The sequence below is a fragment of the Geotrypetes seraphini genome, chromosome 4, assembly GCF_902459505.1.
Source record: "Geotrypetes seraphini chromosome 4, aGeoSer1.1, whole genome shotgun sequence".
Classification (NCBI taxonomy): Eukaryota; Metazoa; Chordata; class Amphibia; order Gymnophiona; family Dermophiidae; genus Geotrypetes; species Geotrypetes seraphini.
This window is the reverse complement of record NC_047087.1, coordinates 138,330,844-138,350,559: the sequence shown is the minus strand read 5'-3', so window position 1 is coordinate 138,350,559 and position 19,716 is coordinate 138,330,844. Positions and strand designations below refer to the sequence as shown.

At 43.9% G+C, this 19,716-nt stretch overlaps 1 protein-coding gene across 11 annotated transcripts in view; it reads right to left on the bottom strand.

The window, feature by feature from the left end:
- Positions 1 to 7,123: 7,123 nt before the first annotated feature.
- Positions 7,124 to 19,716, bottom strand: part of TRAPPC10 (trafficking protein particle complex 10) — a 507,189-nt gene continuing 494,596 nt past the window's right edge. For 9 of the 11 annotated variants that reach the window (XM_033941690.1, XM_033941689.1, XM_033941696.1 and 6 more), the window contains 2 exons: positions 13,705 to 13,899; positions 8,670 to 8,908 (listed from right to left, as the gene is read on the bottom strand). In XM_033941690.1, coding sequence (XP_033797581.1) covers positions 8,670 to 8,908; positions 13,705 to 13,899 — 434 coding nt within the window. Of the gene's footprint in view, positions 8,909 to 11,804; positions 11,831 to 13,704; positions 13,900 to 19,716 lie in introns of all 11 variants that reach the window. The other 2 variants (XM_033941695.1, XM_033941691.1) reach the window with 2 other exon arrangements.

Sequence of the window (19,716 nt, the reverse complement as noted above, 5' to 3'; positions counted from 1 at the left end):
TTATTTTATTGTTTTATTATATGCGATCTTTCCTTTTATGTGTGGTAAATTACATTTTTTTTCCTTAGAAATCCCAATTTAGGGTCTGCCATGTCATGTATATGCAGATGAAGGCTGGAGACGATCCATCCATTGAGTCCAGCGAATAATTAAGACCTATATTCTCTAAATGATACCTTAACATAAGCACTGGTAGGTGCCCTAGCGGCGCCTAAATGCAAAACGCCATTTAAAAGTGGTGTAAAAAAAATTCTAGGTGCCTACTTGGCACCTATGGAGGTGGTTTACAATACATAGCACCACTGTAGATGCTAATGCTAGATGTGGTGTTAAAGCATCTCCGAAGGTGCGATTCATGTGAAAGGTAGACGCCGGAAATGTAGGCCTTGAAAACCTGGCCTACATTTCTGGCGCCTACCTTTCCCGAAGCTGCAGTTTTATAAACGGCACCGTCACATGATCGACGTGCAATCGGCGGCCGTTTTTCAGGTAATTACTGCCAATGGCGCTGTTTATAGAATCCAGGCCTAAGTGGCTGAGCACACATGCTCAGAGAAACTTTTTGAAAAGCTCTCAAAGAGTTCCGGGAGATCAACAAATGATCTATGGCATCACAGAATGACATCACCTATATGTGGCCAATTCATCCTGCTAGTCCATGGAGAAAATGAGATTATTGATTTCATCAACTGAGTTTCTAAACTCTAGGGACACTTTAATATACTGATCTTCTGCAGATTGAGCGCTGCCATTTGGGTTTCTGGATGTGTCAAAGGCTATCTGTTCTCTTACTTTTCTGTGTATTTTACTATTAGTAACTTCAGTGTCAAATGATTTCTGATAAGAGTCAAAATATAGTGCACAAACATTACTCACCCTAGAATCAAGATATATTATAATCACCCTACTGCTCAAATATAGTTACTCTGTGGCCCAAGAATCAGACCTACCTCTAGCTATCAACAGTCCTCTGCACACTAAATCCATGACAAAGTACATGCATCCTTTTCTGGGGAAAAAAAGCAAAATTTCTTACCTGTAACAGGTGTTTTCCGTAAACAGTAGGGGATGCAGGCACCCTTGTTGGTGAAGTCTCTGACTGAGCCTGGTGTGTCGGTGCCCTCCCCTAGTCCTGGAGCCCCCTCCCCTCCTCTTGTCAGTTTTGTCTCTAGCAATAGAAGAAATGAGGGAATGGCGGGCGGACAAGTGTGGCTGCATTCCCCTGCTGTCTACGGAGAACACCTGTTACAGGTAAGCAACTTTGCTTTCTCTAGAGATAAGCAGGGGATTTGCAGGCACACTTGGTGAGTCCCAAGCTAAAAAAAAGCATATAGGAGGTGGAAATAGTCTATAGTGCAAAGAGGTTACGTAAAATGATTGACCAAAGCGAACAACTTGCGCTAAACTTTGGTCTAAGCACTAGTGCTTGGTGAAAGTATGTACAGAAGACCATGTAGCTGCTTGCAAATATCCTGGATTAGGGTGGATTTCAAATTGGTTATTGAAGCTGCTGTAGCTCACAGTTTATGTGCCCTAATTGAACCAGGGGGCTGTATATGAGCTCTTGTGTAGCAAAAATGGATGCAACATGTAATCTATGAAGATATGGCTTTTTTTGTCGCTGATTGGCCACAGGTAGCTGGGTTATAGGAAATGAATGTTTGACTTGATTTGCTAAGATGAGAAGTTGCTTTTGAGGTAAAAAAGAAGTGCTCTTCTGCAATCTAAGGAATGAAGGCATTCCTCTGCCTTAGAGTTTGGAGGTGGAAAAAATGATGGTAAAGTGATTATCTGGTTAAGGTGGAAGTCCAAAACCACCTTGGGAAGAAATTTAGGGTGAATCTGTAACTGCACCTTATTTGGAAAAAATTGTAAATAAGGATAATAGGTAACTGAGCCTTGAATCTCACTAACTCTTCTAGCTGATGTGAGCGCTATCAGAAAAACTGTTTTCTAGGAAAGGAAAGTGAGAGATGCAGTTCAAAAGGGTCCTTAGGTTGAGGTCTGAGAAAGGATAAAGCATGGAAGCTCTGGATACATCCCTGTAAGTCCTGACATTAGCAAGCCAGGTGAAGTGGGATACATCCCGGTAAGTCCTGACATTAGCAAGCCAGGTGAAGGGGGATGGGAGAAAGACAAAGATCACTTTTCTCTTTACAGAAAAACTGCCCTCACCCCCTGCAACTGACATCTACCTTATCTATCTCTGCAGATGATAGAAACAGTAGATTAACTATGGAAAGATATTTCACCATTAACTGAAGAGCATGCAAAGATGGAAAAATACGCTGTTTTATGAGTTCAATTAGCTACTGTAGAAGTACAACTAGAGAAAAAGCAACAGGTCCTGAGGCTGTGGGCTAGCTGTGGTTTTACACCAAGGCCCACCCAGCCAGATATCATAAAGAGATAAACAGACCATGGTCAGAAGACAGAATTCTCAGAAGAAAGAATTCATAAGAAAAATCATCTAATAGAAAGTATCGGAGATGTTTAAAGTTGGGAGGGGGGCTTGTGCTCGGAAATACTAATATGGTGGGGAAACAGGCATTTCGGGGAAAAGGTAGGTTTTACGGAAAACAGAGTGGACATATAACATGACGTAGGTGAGAATAGCCAATAAATGAATGTAGCTAGGCAGTAATGCATAAGTAAATAACCAATAAGGATGTATCATGTGATGTAAATCAACGTGGTGTTGGCCACTAAGAAATGTATAAAAAACAGGCCTTTAGAAGGGAGAGGTCAGAACAGACATCAGAGGACCTCTAGGCCTAGAGATCACCTTCTGTTGCGCTATATGCTAAATGATTTATTCCTGTAAGCTGTTATTGATTGGCTAAATAAATATATACTTATTGAAACCAGTATATAGCGTTCGAGGTTTCATTACCGAGGTAGGCCTGGACAGCAGCCTACATCAGGTCCCAGGATATCTGAGCATAGGTCTAAGATTAGTAAAACCTCTCATAAAATGACAAATGAGAAGATGTTGTTAAACTGGTTTACCCATGCACCACTGAATGGTACGCTGAGAAGGATGACAAATTAAGTCTTACAGAGTTTCTCTTGATGCCGGAATCAGACAAGTGCAAGAGATAGGAGAAGATATAATTCAGTGGGCAGTGAAGGGGTTCTTGACCTTGAGCCCATAAGGAAAAACACTTCCATTTAGCTTTATAGGATTTTCTTGTGGAAGGATGTCTTGCTGCAAGCAGAACTGTCTTCAGGTTAGGAGGGAGCTCTCAATTTCCAGGCTATGAGACTGAGACTACAGAGACTGGGATGCAGTAACTGGCCGTTGTGCTGAGAGAGAAGAGAAGGATGGTCGCCTAAGGGAATCGGAGGAGCATCCAGAAAATCCAGGAGCAGTGGATACCATATTTGTCTGGGCCACTTGGGTGCAATGAGAATGAGTTGCGCCTTGTCCATGATAACTTTCTGAAGCACCTTGGAAATGAGAGGAACTGGTGGAAAACCAGAGAAGATTGTACTCCCATGGAATGGAAAAAGCATCCCTTGCCAATGCTCATGAAAATGAGCGTAGAGAGCAAAAGAGGTGGCATTATGCATTGATTTTAGAAGCAAATAGATCCACCTGGGGAGTTCCCCATTGCTGGAAAATGTCTGTTAGGACAGGATTTAGGATCTACTCGTGAGGGTAGAATTTCCTGCTGATGGAGTCTGCCGAGATGTTGTGTTCCCCTTGAATATAGACTGCATAAAGGTCTGCTTGAAGAGAAAGAGCATACTTCAACAGACAGTAAGCTTCTCTGCAGAGTCTGAGGGATCCAAAACCCCCTTGCTTGTTTACATAAAACATTATCACTTGATTGTCTGTCTGAATAAGAACATTCTGTTGGAGAATCCATAGATGGAAGGATTAGAGTGCATAAAAAAACTGCTTGGAGTTCTAAATGATTGATATGCAGAGTCTTTTCTTTTGGTGACCACTGGCCCTGCATTTTGAGGCTGTTGATATGCGCCCCTCAACCTTGATTGAAAGCACCTGTGGTTATGGTAAGGGAAGGTGGAGGAAGCTTGAATGGACATCCTCTGTAAGGTAGGAGGAATGGATCCACCACAGCAGGGAATTCTTGATGTTTAAAGGCAGAGGAATCCACTGTGACAGTGAATGTAGATGATGATTCTAGTGGATCTTGAGGTGCCACTGTAATGGACGCCTGAGGAGCTGGAATGTTGTACCAGCGAAAGGGAAGCTGCCATGTGGCCTAGTAAACGTAAGATTGTTTGCGCTGATAGGGAAGCTGATTGTCTTGCTTGGTTTACTAGCATGATGATGGCTTGATATCTTTCCAGAGGAAGATAAGCCTTTGCAGAAGTGGTGTCTAAAAGTGCTCAAATTAATGTGAGGAAGCAAACTGGAGTCAGCTTGGATTTCTGGAGATTGATGATGAAACCCAGTGCTTCCAGGGTGTGCACTGTGCTGTGATTTGAATGGTAAGTAGATGGTCCTTGGAGTGGGCCACTAGTAGCCAATCATTGAGGTAAGGAAACACTATATGAGGTCTGCGCAAATGTGCCACAATCACTGCTAGGCACTTTGTAAACACCCAGGGTGCTGATGATAGGCCAAAAGGCAGAACCTTGTACTGGAAATGCTTATTGAGGAATTTGAAACGTAGAGAGCGTCAGTGGGATGGATGAATAGGAACGTGAGTGTAGTCATCTTTGAGAACCAGGGCGGCTAACCAATCGTATTGCTTGAGGAGGGGAAGACTCAAAGGAAGAGAGATGCTGAATTTTTCTCTTTTAGACAAGAATTAAGAGGTCTGAGGTCGAGGATTGGCCTGAGTCCTTGTGTCTTTTTGGGGATGAGAAAAATCTTTGAGTAAAACCCTTGATTGATCTACGGAGGTGGGACTTCTTCTATGGCACTGTTCTGCAGAAGAAGTGAAAGTTCTGCTGCAAGATGAGGGATATGCTGAGGGGGAACCGTTGATGGTGGGGTTTCTGAGAAGGTAGGATAGGGACAGGAAATTCAGTAGATATCCCTGAGACACGATGCTGAAGACCCATTGGTCTGTCGTGATTTGTTCCCAAGCTGAAAAGAAATGAGTTAGTCGCCCTCCCACTGGTAGATTGTCAAAAACTAGGTGCAGGTTTGAGGGCAGGTAGTTGGATAACAGCAGGTTGTTTATTGTCTATAGGATGTTGTCTTGGCACATACATAGGAGGCTATGAGAGTTGCAAAGGGGGCCTGTTATAAGGAATAAAACAACGTCTTGGATAGTATTGCTGAAAAAACTGTTGTTGATATGCTCTACGAAAAGAATAAAGGATGACAAAAGTTTTGAGATTGATCCGAAGGATGTGCTGAGAGATCACGACTGGCTGAAAAATCTTCTTTAAGTTGAAAAATGGTGGCTTGAACCTTTGCCCTGAAGAGGCTGTCATCTAAACAGGGAGCGTCCGCCAATCTGTCATGAAGATCTTCTCTGAGGTCTGACGCCAGTAGCTATGCCGTGCGTCTGGCAGCTATAGCCACTGCCGCCATTCTAATCATCATAAGCATCATAATTAGTTTTAATTAAGTGATAAGTGGTTTCTTGAAGAGCCACATGTAGATTGGGAATAGTTTCAGGCGAAGCCATTTCCAGCTGCTGTAAGATTGAATGCTGAAAATATAAAATTAGAAGGTGATGGGCCATGATTTTTGATGAAAGCATAGACCCTGGTCAGCCTTATGTCCAGTAGAGTCTAAAAGGCGGCAGTCCTTCCCTGGAGGAGCATTTGTAGTTTTTGATGCTTTACATTTTTTAATCACCTATTAATATTGGCCTTAATAATAAACTTCATCCAGCCAACACCGATACACCTTAAGTCCCCAATATTGTATGTGGTCTGGATATTACCTCAATCTTTGTAACAAATATAGTATTTAACAAGACGCCTCAGCCCCACCACTCCACCGCAAAAAGTTTCCTTCAAATCGCGGGAAGTACCATGTGGTGCTTCATCATTGGCTGTCTTTCATTTTATAAAAAAAATTTTTTTAACTTTTTTTCTTACTTTTATACTTTTTACATTGATCCTTTATATTAATATTATATCTCTCAATTGCATTTGTACTAGAAAGTAGAATCTTTAAAGGATGATACTTATCTCAGCCAAACCAGGGGAGCCAGACCCGACATGTTTCGCACGTGTATCGTGCTTTCTCAAGGGTCTCCCGAGGTACGCCGCCGTCATCCGACTCCAAAAGCAGGTAGGTGTCCCTCTGGCCAGACTTCCTAAATAAGGGAGGGAGGGAGGGGCTGGGGGATCTGTCGAGTTGTTGGGGAGGGGTGTTGGGTGATGGCGGGAGAGAGTGGGCATCTCTTCCAATGCGGGTGTATGTGTGTATTTGTGAAGCAGATAACACATTTTGTAAAGAGGAAACCCTTTTAAATTCTATATATGGAAGTGGAAAGTAAGGCACTATAGGCCTTTTTGTTTATATTGAATGTATTGTGTTTCTTTTTTTGTCAACATTGTCAAAGATTGCAGTTCTATTTGAAAATGGAAGCGAGGTTGGGTTTGAGGTCAGAAAGCCTGAAACCTCATCTATCCTTCAATACCACGTTTCGATGTTTTTTACAGACTCAATTGTATTTAAGATATGTATGTGTGTATAGAGTCCGGGAGGAGTTGTCAAGGGAGGGGAGCATCTCTCTTATGGATCTTTGATTTGGAAGTTTGTTTGTTTTTTTTTGCAGATGTAGTCTATGCATGTTCTGATTGCTACCACCAATGACTCATCTTAAGTAAATTTAGCGAGCCTATATTCCATGAACCTTCTTTGCATGCGCTGTTTTTGGAGAATGACTCACTTTTTAAAAATCATTACAAGAACAGCTTCGACAGCAGCCCGTCGGATTTTACCGTGAAGCTTTGAGAATCTTTCCCTCAGTACAGAACTCCCAAGATGGAGAAGAGCCTGCTTTGAAAATGCATTCAAGTTAACATTTACAAGCTGTGATTTTTCACACCCTTTTTAAGTTTCACACCCTTAATAGTTTGAAACCGTTCTGGACATTTGGCGATATATTAAACAAAAATACACATTACAAGTTCTGCTTTTTTATAATACTTGAATGTACAATACAATTTACAATGCAGATGAAATGAACATAATCAGTTTATCTGCTAAGATGAATAGCTGCATGCACAAAGAAGGATCAGCTCTAGGATAATCTTACCAGAAGACTTGTTACTTGATGTGTACATTTCCTCTTCTGTCAGACCTGGTTACTTATATGTTTGAAACCAATAGTAATACAGAAAATCCTGGATGCCCACTGATGCACAAGATATGTAATCTACTGTCAAAAAGAGATCCTTGCACTGCTGGGCCCCTCAACTTTGTGACTAGGGCATCTCCCTCCCACTGCAGGCGGTTCTCTCAGTTGCTCTATTGTGACCAAAACAATCCAGCACCACTACAGGGGCCCTTCAGTGCTTAAAAGGAATCCTATCCCAACAAAGCAGGGGCTCTCAAGGCACTGGACAAGGCAGGTTCACACACCATAGGACCCATTACAGCTAAAGACAGAGCTTCATTACTGCAGGAATCCTGAAGGCTTTCACCAAGGTAGCTCCCTGAAGTGCAGTTGCCAGAAACATATAGTTCCAGTTAGCACTCTAATGGCTGTGCTGGGTGCCAAGATGCTCTTCTCTCATTCACTGTTTACTACCATCCTGAGACTGAGTAGAGATTTTCTTTAGGCTGACTAGTATGACAATACAGAGCTCCTCCAATGTTTTGAGCTCCCTGTTTTATCTCCTCCTACTTTCCTCTCCAGTACAATTTGACTGCTTACAATGCAAACATGGGTATCATTACTGCCTGGGATTGAAACCAGCTGAGTATGACAGACAAACAATTGCTTATTTCAAATTTGTGATGTTACTTCATATCACATTTGTTACTAAGTAAGGGTGGTGAGAGGAAGAAAAATACACTTCATTGGGAAGAGCAGAAAAAGTCGTCAATTGTGGGCCAAAACCAACAAGTATCTGCATCACTCCATCTCCTTTGCCGCCAAAACATGCCAAAAAAATAGAACTGGAGAGGTGAGTTGAGCACAGGAGCTGACAGAAATGTAAGCATCTTTTAGAGCTCCAAGAACATTCAAGCATTTGAAACCATGATATTGAGAAAGGCAGCATTTAGATTCAGTATTAAAGGGGTCAGTCCTATAACTCCCCCCCCCCAAAAAAAAACCCCTCATCCCTGCAATCAAAGGTCAGTATGAGCATAAATGTCCTGCTGTCTGTATACTGTTCCCCACACACCATCTGGCTCTGGAGTTTGCTCACACCCAAATTAACAGTCCTGCTGTAGCAAGGGTACTTTCATTCAGGTTCTGCTAGAAAAAAAGCAGGAGGGGAACTGCTCAAATCCTACATTGTGCAAGGAATCTATCTGAAGTCACCAAATGATTTAACACAAGCTTCCATTGACATCAAAACAGATAAAATTAGATACTTCCAAGACTAAGTGCAGAAGTGTCAGAAGTCTGGTTTGAGAGATCATCTCTCATACTTAGGTGTCACTGCTCTGGCTGAAATAGGATGTCACAATGTTGAACAATCAAGTCTTTTAAAGTGCATTTTTTGTCCAAATTTTAGTACTCATGGCTGGAGATGATGCCTTTAGGTTGTCATCATGTGACATTCACCTCCAGGACACGGTCATCCTTGTTGGGGATGACCAGAATCTGCATAGCAGTGCTAGAGTTAAAAACTTGTGCAGATGAAAAGGCCTGAAGGCGAGGCATAGGCAAACCCTTCTGATCACTGCTGCTTGAGGAGTGGATGCTCCCTCGGCTCTTTATACTGCTGTTATCTGCCTGTTCATCCAAATTCTTGTCAATTGATAAGTTGTCATTCTCAATCCAGCTATCTGCAAAAACAAAAAAATAAAGTAAAAATATCCATGTGAGAAATGTTACAGTTTGTGTACCTCATGCATGCCTGGAGAACTTGCACTATCTGTGCACTCAGGCACTAACCAAGGAGGGTCAGCACTCCATGTGCACCCTGGATATGGCCTAACAAGCAATTCTGCTGTATAGCCCTCCCAGCACTGTACTGCATAATCATCTCCAACTCTGTCAAACTTCCTTGGACTGATAGTCATAGAGTGGGTCTGATAACACTTAAAAAAAGGAGGGAGTAAATTTTAGGGTTGTGTTTTTATCTGCCATCATTTACTATTTTCCTATTCTTTATTTGTTTATAGCACAATGCCCCTTATATCATACCTAACCTGATGCTCTCACCAGTTTCCCATTTGTTGAAAAAATATATCATACAATGGTTTGCTAGGCATCAAACATACAACTTTCTAATTTTCAAACCTACAGCCTACAAGTTCAGTACAGAATGTGTGTCAGTAAATGGTTATGTTACTCTAAACAAGCTCCTTTGCAAAACTGTATAGCATATACATAAAGTTTCAAGTTTCAAGTTTATTTAACATTTGATGAATCGCCTATTAAAATTGCTAGGCGATGTACATAATCCAAGTAAAGAAACAGAGAAACTAACATATTAACAATAAAATTACATAAAGTACATACTTGAGGTGGGAGGAAAGAAATTAAAAAATTACAATCTTGGGTTCGGAAAGTAAGGTAAAAACAAAAGGTAAGGGGTTATAAAACCAAAGCACTATTTAAGAGGTGTCCCTAAAACAAATACATTTCAAATATCAAGTGTTAAAAGCATCATTAAATAAATAAGTTTTTAAAAGTTTTTTAAATGTTACAATGTCGTGTTCAATTCTAATATATTGAGGAAGGGCATTCCACCATTGTGGTCCCATCACTGTAAACATGTCTGATCTCCTTGTCCCTATAATTTTCAAAGAGGGTACAGAAAGTAGATTTTGATCTGATGATCGGAGTGAGCGTTGGGTTTTGTATGGGATTAGTGATCTAGAAATAAATTGTGGTTCGTTAGATGCTAAAGTTTTGAAAATGAGAAGCATTATTTTGAACATTATCCTATGGCCGATTGGTAGCCAGTGAGCGTCTTTTAGTAGTGGGGAAACATGGTCATATTTTTTTGCGTTATAAATAAATTTTATGGCCGTATTCTGTATTAACTGCAATCTTCTTTTTTCTTTATGGGTAATATTAATAAGTAGAGCATTGCAGTAGTCAATTTTTGATATTACTAGGGAGTGAATAAGTATTTTTATTGAAGTAGAATTAAGAAATTTGGCGATTGAGCGAATCTGACGTAATTTAAAGAAACAGTTTTTAACAATAAGAGAAATGTGTTCGTGGTAAATTAATTTATCATCAAGTACTACGCCAAGAATTTTGACCGAGGATACCAGATTGAGTGGGATGTTATTAAGGATGAACGGTTTTGAAAGTATTATGTCTTTTTTCCAATTGAATAACGTTGATTTGATCTTATTGATGTTTAATGCTAATTTGTTTGAATTAAGCCAGTTTTGAATTTGTTCCAATTTATGATTAATAGATGTAATTTCAATGTTATTTTCTGGGTCCAAGGGATGAATGAGTTGAATGAATGAATGAGTTGAGTGTATGAAAATGGAATGAAGCCTATGGACTGACAGATTCCTAATAGTGGTGAGAGAAAAATGTTAAACAGTAGGGGGGACAAAATGGATCCTTGGGGTATTCCAAATGATGAAGAATAAAAAGTAGATTCTTCATTGTTGAATCTGACAAAAAAAGTCAGAACATAAGAACTAGGTCAGGATAAAATTAAAGCAGGGAAGAAAAGTATGGTGGTAATTCCTTTATTTAAAATGGAAGCAATCACTTGATATACAATTCACTCAGCGCAGCCACAGCATATAAATTTATACACCTGATGCAGGCATATCAAGATATATTGTCAACAGCCGAGGGAGATCTTGCCTCACAAATTTGCTTTACTTCATTGAAGGTGTGAATAAACATGTGGATAAAGGTGAGCTGGTTGATATAGTGTATCTAGATTTTCAGAAAGCTTTTGATAAAGTTCCTCATGAGAAGCTCCTGAGACAATTAAAGTGTCATGGGATAGGTAGCAAAGTTCAGTTGTGGATTAGGAATTGGTTATCGGATAAAAAACAGAGAGTAGGGTTAAATGGTCATTTTTCACAATGGAGGAGAGTAAACAGTGGAGTGCTGCAGGGGAACGACAAGTGAGGCGATTAAATTTGCAGATGACACTAAACTGTTGAAAATTGTTAAAATGCATGCGGATTGTGAAAAATTGCAGGCAGACTTTAGGAAATTGGAAGACTGGGCGTTCAAATGGCAGATGAAATTTAATGTGGACAAATGCAAAGTGATGCACTTTGGGAAGAATAACCTGAATCATAGTTACTGAATGCTAGGGTCCGCCTTGGGAATTATCCACTGAGGGCTTGACCAATTTGCCCTCAGAGGACAGTTTTATGGAACTTCAAAAAGATATTGATGATACCTAGATGGATAATTTTTAAAACTTAAAGATAAAAGGTTATAAGGGTAGCAGCTTGCTAAAAACATTAGTTCCCCCTCCCACCAACAGTGAGGAAGAAGCTGCGCTGAAAGAGGGAAATTGGGCATGCTGTAGATCAAGAGAACCTACAGGATAGATACCATGACTCCCACTGCCCTCAAACTGAAGAACCAACATGCAGCCCTAGAAATAGAGGAAGTGAGAGCATCCAAGGACAGGCAGAACCAAAGCTCAAAATTCCCAAAGTTGCTGGATCAGTGACAACTAAGAAGTGAAAGATAGTGGTGGTTGGAAAATTCCTTTTTGAGGGATACAGAGGCACTCACCTGCAGAGTTCTGGGACATGGGCTGCCTGTCAGATGCCAAGATTTAAGATATTATGGACAGCTTGCCAAAACTTGTCATGTTGGCAAATATGATACTGAATGTATTGAAGCATTGAAAAAAGTAAGCTAGAAGAGCCAGCAAAACGTCCCTCACTACGCAATGGATGTATACCATCTGGCCCCACTGCTTGTCCACCTTTAATTTAGCCAATGTCTCATGAACCTAATCCTCTGAAAATCATTCAGGGTCTATCACACTTCCATTCCTATTTGATAGCCACTGTGAAACATGGAGTTAATCAGTGTATTTTTTAAAGTAAGTTTCAGATTTAATGACCTTTTTAATTGTGCTTAATTTTGAAAAGGAGGTTTTTGACCTATGCAATTATTGTCCTTTTTTACAATATAGACTTAGAAGAGATTGAGTTGACTGGGCTCTGAGGTCTTTTCCTCCAATCATAAGCAATTATTGATATTTAATTGCTTGAAGTATTTGACACATTGTATTAGAGTGGAATTTGTGTTTTATAGATTACTAGTTGTATTCCATATCTCCTGTAATTTTTCTAACATTCTGTGTGTTTATTCCAAACATTTTTGAATTCTGTCACTGTCTGTCCCCCACCTATGAGAGACTTTTCCCTGGTATTACTCCTCAGTCCACCACCCTGCAACCTGAGGGGGGGGAGGCTGTTGAACTGCCAATTAAGATGGCTGCTCAAGATGGTTAGATGTTTGCATAAGCTTCTCTCTCCTCTTGAATTGCTAGAATATCTTTCTGCCTGCCTAAGTCTGTGGCTTTTTTGATCACTTTTGTTTCTTATACCTGCGTAATTATGTCTTCCTTTAAACCAGCCAAAAATGGTTGTCAGAATCAAAATGCACCAAACATGATCTGCAGCTCTTCCCCCCCCCCAAAAAAAAAAAAAAAAGTTGGCACCGGGAAAGGTCCCTCTTTCAGCAGCAGAAATTATTGTAGCACTCCGTGCTTTAAGAGCATTAACTTCAAAGCACCACAAAACTATTTGCATACTTAAAGATGATTTATCATTCCTTACTGCCTCTCCATTAGTTTTTCAAGTGCTCCTTAAAGATCTTGAAAAACATTCTGATCAAACAACACTGACCAACATCATCAGGGATATACACCTAAGCAGCTTAAGAAAATGGAATAAGAACTAAAATATCTATCTAACCACAATATGTGTAACAATTTCAGAATACTAGGTTTCAAGGAAAGAGTTAAAGGTTCAAACATGATTAATTTTCATGTTAAAATTAGATCCTGCTCTAGTCTTGGAATTCAAGTGTGCTCACTGTACACCATCACATCTCAAGCCGTGCTTCCCTCATGCATGGCCTTTTGTAGCTAAACTTCTTCATTTTCCATAGTGCCTACAAATTCTGAGTTCTGCATGTAGGGACTCAAATCTGCAATTTGAAGGATGGAAAATTATTCTGGCATCAGATTTGGAAAAAATCCACTGCCTGGAAAAGGAAATCTTTTCTAGAAACAAAAGCCCACCTGACATCACTGAGTAGTGCAGTAGCAGAAGCACAGACCACCCTGTCATCCAGGGTCATCCCGAGGGCTGTATGGGTGGCAACAGCTCCAAATGATGACAGATGGGCTCTCATTCTTAGAAAATATTTCTTTTTCCAGGCAGTGGAGCTGGAAAGAGCTTAGTAGAAAAGCTAAAAAACAGGAAATTGGGAGAGACAACACCAAAACTGTGACAGACAGCCAAGGAAAAAGAGAGTAAGGAAAGAGGCCATAATGAATGAATGAATGGACAAACATATAGATCTATCATTAGGACAGTAAAACTTTCATTCTGGTACAGAATACACTGTGCTTCAATATGACCAGACCGTAGCACACCAAAAACTACATCCTTACCTGCATCCAGCTGTAGGGAGTGCGCCGAATGATGTGGGAGGTACTTGAAAAGTCTGATGTCTGGAAAGGGAAGGTACCCAGCGAAAAGAGGCATTACCTCCATATGAACTTTGTGAGTTGCTCGAGCTGCCACTGGCATAGAAATTACACCTGAGCTTTTCCCACACACTGCCCAGTTACTACTGTTATCAACCACTGCAAAAGCAAAATAAATTTAAAAAAAAAGCAGCTAAGAATGGTTCTGCACATATCAAAGAAGAAAAAAAAAGGAAAGAACAATGGCAAAAGTTAAAATGAAGGACACCCAAACAAAATACTAAAGAGGGAACCAAAGGAGAGGATATGGGAAGAACCACAAAAGGCTCCTTGTCTTCTTTGGGCTTTCCAGCATTGCAGGGGTTGCCTGGGTAGAATTAATATCACAAGGAGAAATAAAACCAGGTACTAAATGGATTACTGTACTTCTGGAGGAATTCTGCACAACTGCACAGTGCAGAATCTATAAATTATCCACATGCACAGAATTCTGCATTTGTTGTGCAGAACTCTGAACATCAATGGCTCTTCTCAATCTCTCTCCCTCTCTCCTACAGAAATCACATGGGAAGTGGAGAAGGAAGCAAATAGTTGTACATTGGGTTTCCTTCTCCTCTGCTGGTCTATACCCAACTGTTCATTTGAACAGTGTGTGTGTATGTGGGGGGGAAGGTAGACAGTAAGGCCGAGGAGACAGAGCAAAGTAAAAAGGGTCATGTAAATTAGAGGTAGGGGCAAGAAAGCTGGAAATGTGCCATGAGGATGGGGGAGAGCAGAGAAAGCTGAGATTTTGCTATGGGTTAGGGGAAAGAGCAAACAGAGTGGGCTACTGGTGTGTGTGCAGTGGAGGGGGGAATCAAGTTTAAGGGTGTGTAGGGAAAATAGAGTTTAAGGGTATGTCATGGTTGGAGAGTTAGGAAGAAAACCAACGAAAGCTAGGGAAGAGAGGAAAAAGAATGAGGTAGAGGTATATACTTGAGGGGAGGGAAAATGAGAGATAGGGATTTTACATGAGGGAGAAGACTTTAGGGGCAGACAAAATTAGTGGTCTTGCTGGAAGTTAGAGGGAGAGAAAACTACAGCTGAAGTGAGAGAAAGGACTATGGAGGCTGAATCTTGAAGAAGGGAAAGGCAGGAGGGAATTTCAGGCCTTATAATGTGGTAAATCTGCTCATAAAGCAATGTTACTTACCGTAACAGTTGTTATCCAGGGACAGCAGGCAGCTATTCTCACTAGTGGGTGATGTCATCAGACAGAGCCCCGGTACGGACGTCTCACAAGCACGTGTTGCTTGTAGAAACTTAAAGTTTCTAGATGCCCGCACCGCGCATGCGCCGGTGCCTTCCTACCCGGAGATCCAGGCGTGTCTCCTCAGTTCAGGTAGCTAGCCTGAGAAGCCAACCCAGGGGAGGTGGGTGGGACGTGAGAATAGCTGCCTGCTGTCCCTGGATAACAACTGTTACGGTAAGTAACATTGCTTTATCCCAGGACAAGCAGGCAGGTATTCTCACTAGTGGGTGACCTCCAAGCTAACCTCAGTGGGATGGAGGGGGAGTTGGCGACTTAAGAGAATAAATTTTTCAATACTGTTTGGCCAAACTGTCCATCCCGTCTGGAGAGGGTATCCAGACAATAATGTGAGGTGAATGTGTGAACCGAGGACCAGGTGGCAGCCTTGCAAATTTCCTCGATTGGTGTTGATCTGAGGAATGCTACTGAGGCTGCCATTGCTCTGACCTTATGGGCTGTAACCTTACAAGGAAGTGATAATCCAGCCTGGGCATAGCAGAAAGAGATACAAGCCGCCATCCAATTAGAGATGGTGCGTTTTGATACGGGTCTTCCCAACTTGTTAGGATCGAAGGAGACAAAAAGTTGAGGAGTGGTTCTGTGTGGCTTGGTGCGATCCAGGTAGAAAGCCAAGGCACGTTTACAGTCTAGAGTGTGAAGGGCCGATTCTCCGTGGTGAGAATGAGGCTTAGGGAAGAATACTGGAAGTACAATGGATTGGTTGAGATGAAATTCGGAGACCACCTTAGGCAGGAATTTCGGGTGAGTGCGGAGGACCACCTTGTCATGGTGGAATACTGTGAATGGTGGGTCCGCCATCAATGCCTGGAGTTCGCTGACTCTGCGAGCGGACGTAAGGGCTACAAGGAAAAGCACTTTCCAGGTGAGATACTTCAGAGGGGCCCTGTTGAGTGGTTCAAACGGGGGCTTCATGAGGTGGGAAAGGACTACATTGAGGTCCCAAACTACTGGGGGTGGTTTGAGAGGAGGGTTAACATGGAAGAGTCCTTTCATAAATCTGGCGACCACCGGATGGGCCGAGAGGGGTTTCCCTTGTAGAGGCTGGTGGAACGCCGCAATAGCACTCAGGTGGACTCGTATGGATGTGGACTTGAGCCCAGATTGAGATAGGTGTAGGAGATAGTCCAGCACGGAGGATAAGGAAGCTCGTTGAGGTTCCTTTGACTTAGAAACGCACCATGAGGAGAATCTGGTCCATTTCTGGGAGTAGCATTGTCGAGTGGCAGGCTTCCTGGAAGCTTCCAAGACCTCCCTCACTTCTTGTGAGAATTGGTGAGGGGTTACGTTGAGAGGAACCAAGCTGTCAGGTGGAGAGACTGCAGGTTGGGATGAAGTAGTGATCCTTGATGTTGAGTAAGTAGTGAAGGAAACACTGGAAGTGGTACTGGTTCCCTGCTGCTGAGTTGAAGTAGGAGGGAGAACCAAGGTTGTCTGGGCCACCGAGGAGCTATTAGAATCATGGTGGCCCGTTCGAGTTTCAGCTTGACCAGAGTCTTCTGGATCAGCGGGAATGGTGGGAACGCATATAGAAATCGTTTCCCCCAGTTCAGTAGAAAGGCATCTGCCTCGAGGCGATGAGGAGTGTAGATCCTGGAGCAAAACTGAGGCAGTTTGGCGTTGTGGGGAGCCGCAAAGAGGTCTATCTGAGGCGTCCCCCATTGCGTGAAGATTTGGTGAAGGGGGTTGGAATGGAGAGTCCATTCGTGCGGTTGTAGCAGACGGCTTAGTTTGTCTGCTAAGACGTTGTTCTCCCCCTGTATGTATACTGCTCTGAGTAGGGCGTTGTGGCGTACCGCCCAGTCCCAGACTCGTAGAGCTTCCTGGCAAAGGAGGGCCGAGCCCGTGCCTCCTTGCTTGTTGATATAATACATGGCGGCCTGATTGTCTGTGCGAATGAGGATTACCATGTCGTGGAGTAGATGTTGGAAAGCTTGGAGCGCATTGAAGATGGCTCTGAGTTCCAATAGATTGATTTGGTGTAGTCTTTCCGCACTGGTCCAGAATCCTTGGGTGCGGAGACCCTCCAAGTGGGCCCCCCATGCGTAATTCGACGAGTCGGTTGTGAGAACTTTCTGATGGGGGGGAGAGTGCATCAGCAAACCTCTGGATAGATTCGAAGAGGTCATCCACCAAAGTAGAGACTGCCGAAGAGCAGGTGTAACTACGATGCGTTTGGATAGTGGATCGGATGTCTGATTCCACTGTGATGCCAGGGTCCACTGGGGGATCCTGAGGTGGAGTCTGGCAAAGGGTGTCACGTGTACTGTGGACGCCATATGGCCCAGGAGCACCATCAGTTGTCTCGCCGGTAGGGTTTGGCGAGTAGCCACCGACTGGCAGAGATGAAGAAGAGACTCCATGCGTTGCCGGGGCAGGAATGCTCGGAGTCGGGTGGTGTCCAGGACCGCTCCGATGAAGGGGAGGGACTGGGTGGGTTGTAGATGAGACTTGGAGAAGTTGATCTCGAAGCCCAAATTCTGGAGGAAGTAGGTTGTAGCCAAGGCCGCCGAAGTGACCTCTGGGGCTGACGGGGCCTTGATGAGCCAGTCGTCGAGGTATGGAAACACCTGTAGACCCCTGTCCCGGAGTGCTGCGGCCACTACCACCAGGCACTTTGTGAAGACTCTGGGGGACGAAGATAGGCCGAATGGTAGCACTCGATACTGTAGGTGCAGATTTCCCACCCGAAATCTGAGGAACTTTCGGGAGGCCGGGTGAATGGGGATGTGAGTGTAGGCCTCCTTGAGATCCAGGGAGCATAACCAGTCGTTCTGCTCGAGGAGGGGGTATAGAGAAGCCAAAGTCAACATGCGAAACTTCTCTTTGACCAGGAACTTGTTGAGGGCCCGAAGGTCTAAAATGGGTCGCAGATCGCCCGTTTTCTTCGGGACGAGGAAGTACCGGGAGTAAAACCCTCGGTTCAATTGGTCTGACGGGACCGGCTCGACCGCCCGAAGCTGAAGTAAGGTTTGGACTTCCTGAAGAAGAAGGGCGGTCTGCGTCGAGCTTGAAGGATACTCTCTTGGAGGATGGTCCGGGGGGACCCGGTGGAATTGAAGAGAGTATCCTTCTCTTATGATGGAGAGGACCCATAGGTCCGTGGTTATGGCCTCCCATCGGTGGTAAAAAAGATGGAGGCGGCCCCCTATGGGAGAGGCCGAGGTTATGCTCCCGGGAGGGGCGTCAAAAGGGCTGGGGAGCCTTAGGTACAGCCGGTGGCTGAAGTTTTTGCTGAGACTTCTGGGGAGGTTGTCTCTTCGCAGGCTGTCTCGCAGCAGGCGTTTGTCTGGGCATGTAACGCCGCTGGTAAATCAGGGGTGGCCTGGAAGGTCGAGACTGTTGAGGTTTGGGTTTGGGCCGTAGGATGGATTGAAAGGATTTTTCATGATCCGACAGCTTTTTGGTAACAGTTTCGATAGACTCATCGAACAGGTCAGCTCCAGCACATGGTACGTTGGCGAGTCTGTCCTGTAGGTTGGGATCCATATCGATAGTACGGAGCCATGCCAGGCGACGCATAGCTACCGCGCTTGCGGCGGCGCGTGCCGAGAGTTCGAATGCATCGAAGGAGGATTGCATCAGCTGGAGGCGTAATTGGGAGAGGGAGGCTACCACTTCCTCGAACTCGAATCGAGCTTGGTTGTCTATGAACGGAGTGAACTTGCGGAGTACCGGCAAGAAGAACTCCAGATAGGAAGAGAAAAAGAAGTTGTAGTTTAGCACCCGTGACGCCATCATGGAGTTTTGGTAGAATTTTCTACCAAATTTGTCCATCGTTCTCCCCTCTCGGCCCGGCGGTACAGAGGCGTAGACCTGGGAGGGATGAGAGCGTTTAAGGGAGGACTCGACCAGTAGGGATTGGTGGGAGAGTTGGGGGCCCTCGAACCCTTTATGGTGCACGATGCGGTATCGAGCATCGAGTTTGCTGGGGATCGCCGGTATGGAGTACGGCGTTTCGAAGCACTGCATGAAGGTCTGGTCCAGTAATTTGTGCAGGGGGAGCCGAAGCGACTCCGTTGGAGGGTTAGGTAAATGCATGGTGTCCAGATACTCTTTGGAGTATCTGGAGCCCGTGTCAAGGGTCACATCCAGATCATCCGCCATTTGTCGGAGGAATGATGAGAAGGACAATTGTTCCGCCAGCGTCGGTCTGTGGGACGGGCTGGAGGATGATGAGGCCTCCAGGTCCGTGGACATCGGGGAGTGACAAGGAGAATCGGGCACCGGTGTCTCCTCGTACTCCGGGTCCCTCGGAGGGGACACCTCTGATGAGGAGTATCCCCTACGTTGCAGTTTTTTCTGCGGTGACACCTCCGAATGGCGTGAGGAGTGCCAGGATGAGTGTCTCGATCGGTGCCCGTCTCGGTGTCGGGACGGGGATCGGGATCGTATGTGCATCGCATGGTCTCCCGAGGCCCCCAAGTGGATAGGGCTGGAAGCGGTGGATCGTAACTGGGTTTGCGATGCGGGTTCTTGCGATGCTACCCAAGTCTGGTAAGGAGTACGGAGGAACTCTTCCTGACTATGCCCAGGGCTTCGAGTATCGATCGGAGGTCTGGTCCCATGTTGGCGCGGAGGCGTGATGGGTTCTAATGGCGGCATATCGGTAAGCGAGGCTTGCCGCGTGGGCATCGCCGCCCTCCCCCGTTCGTCCTCGTCGGTTG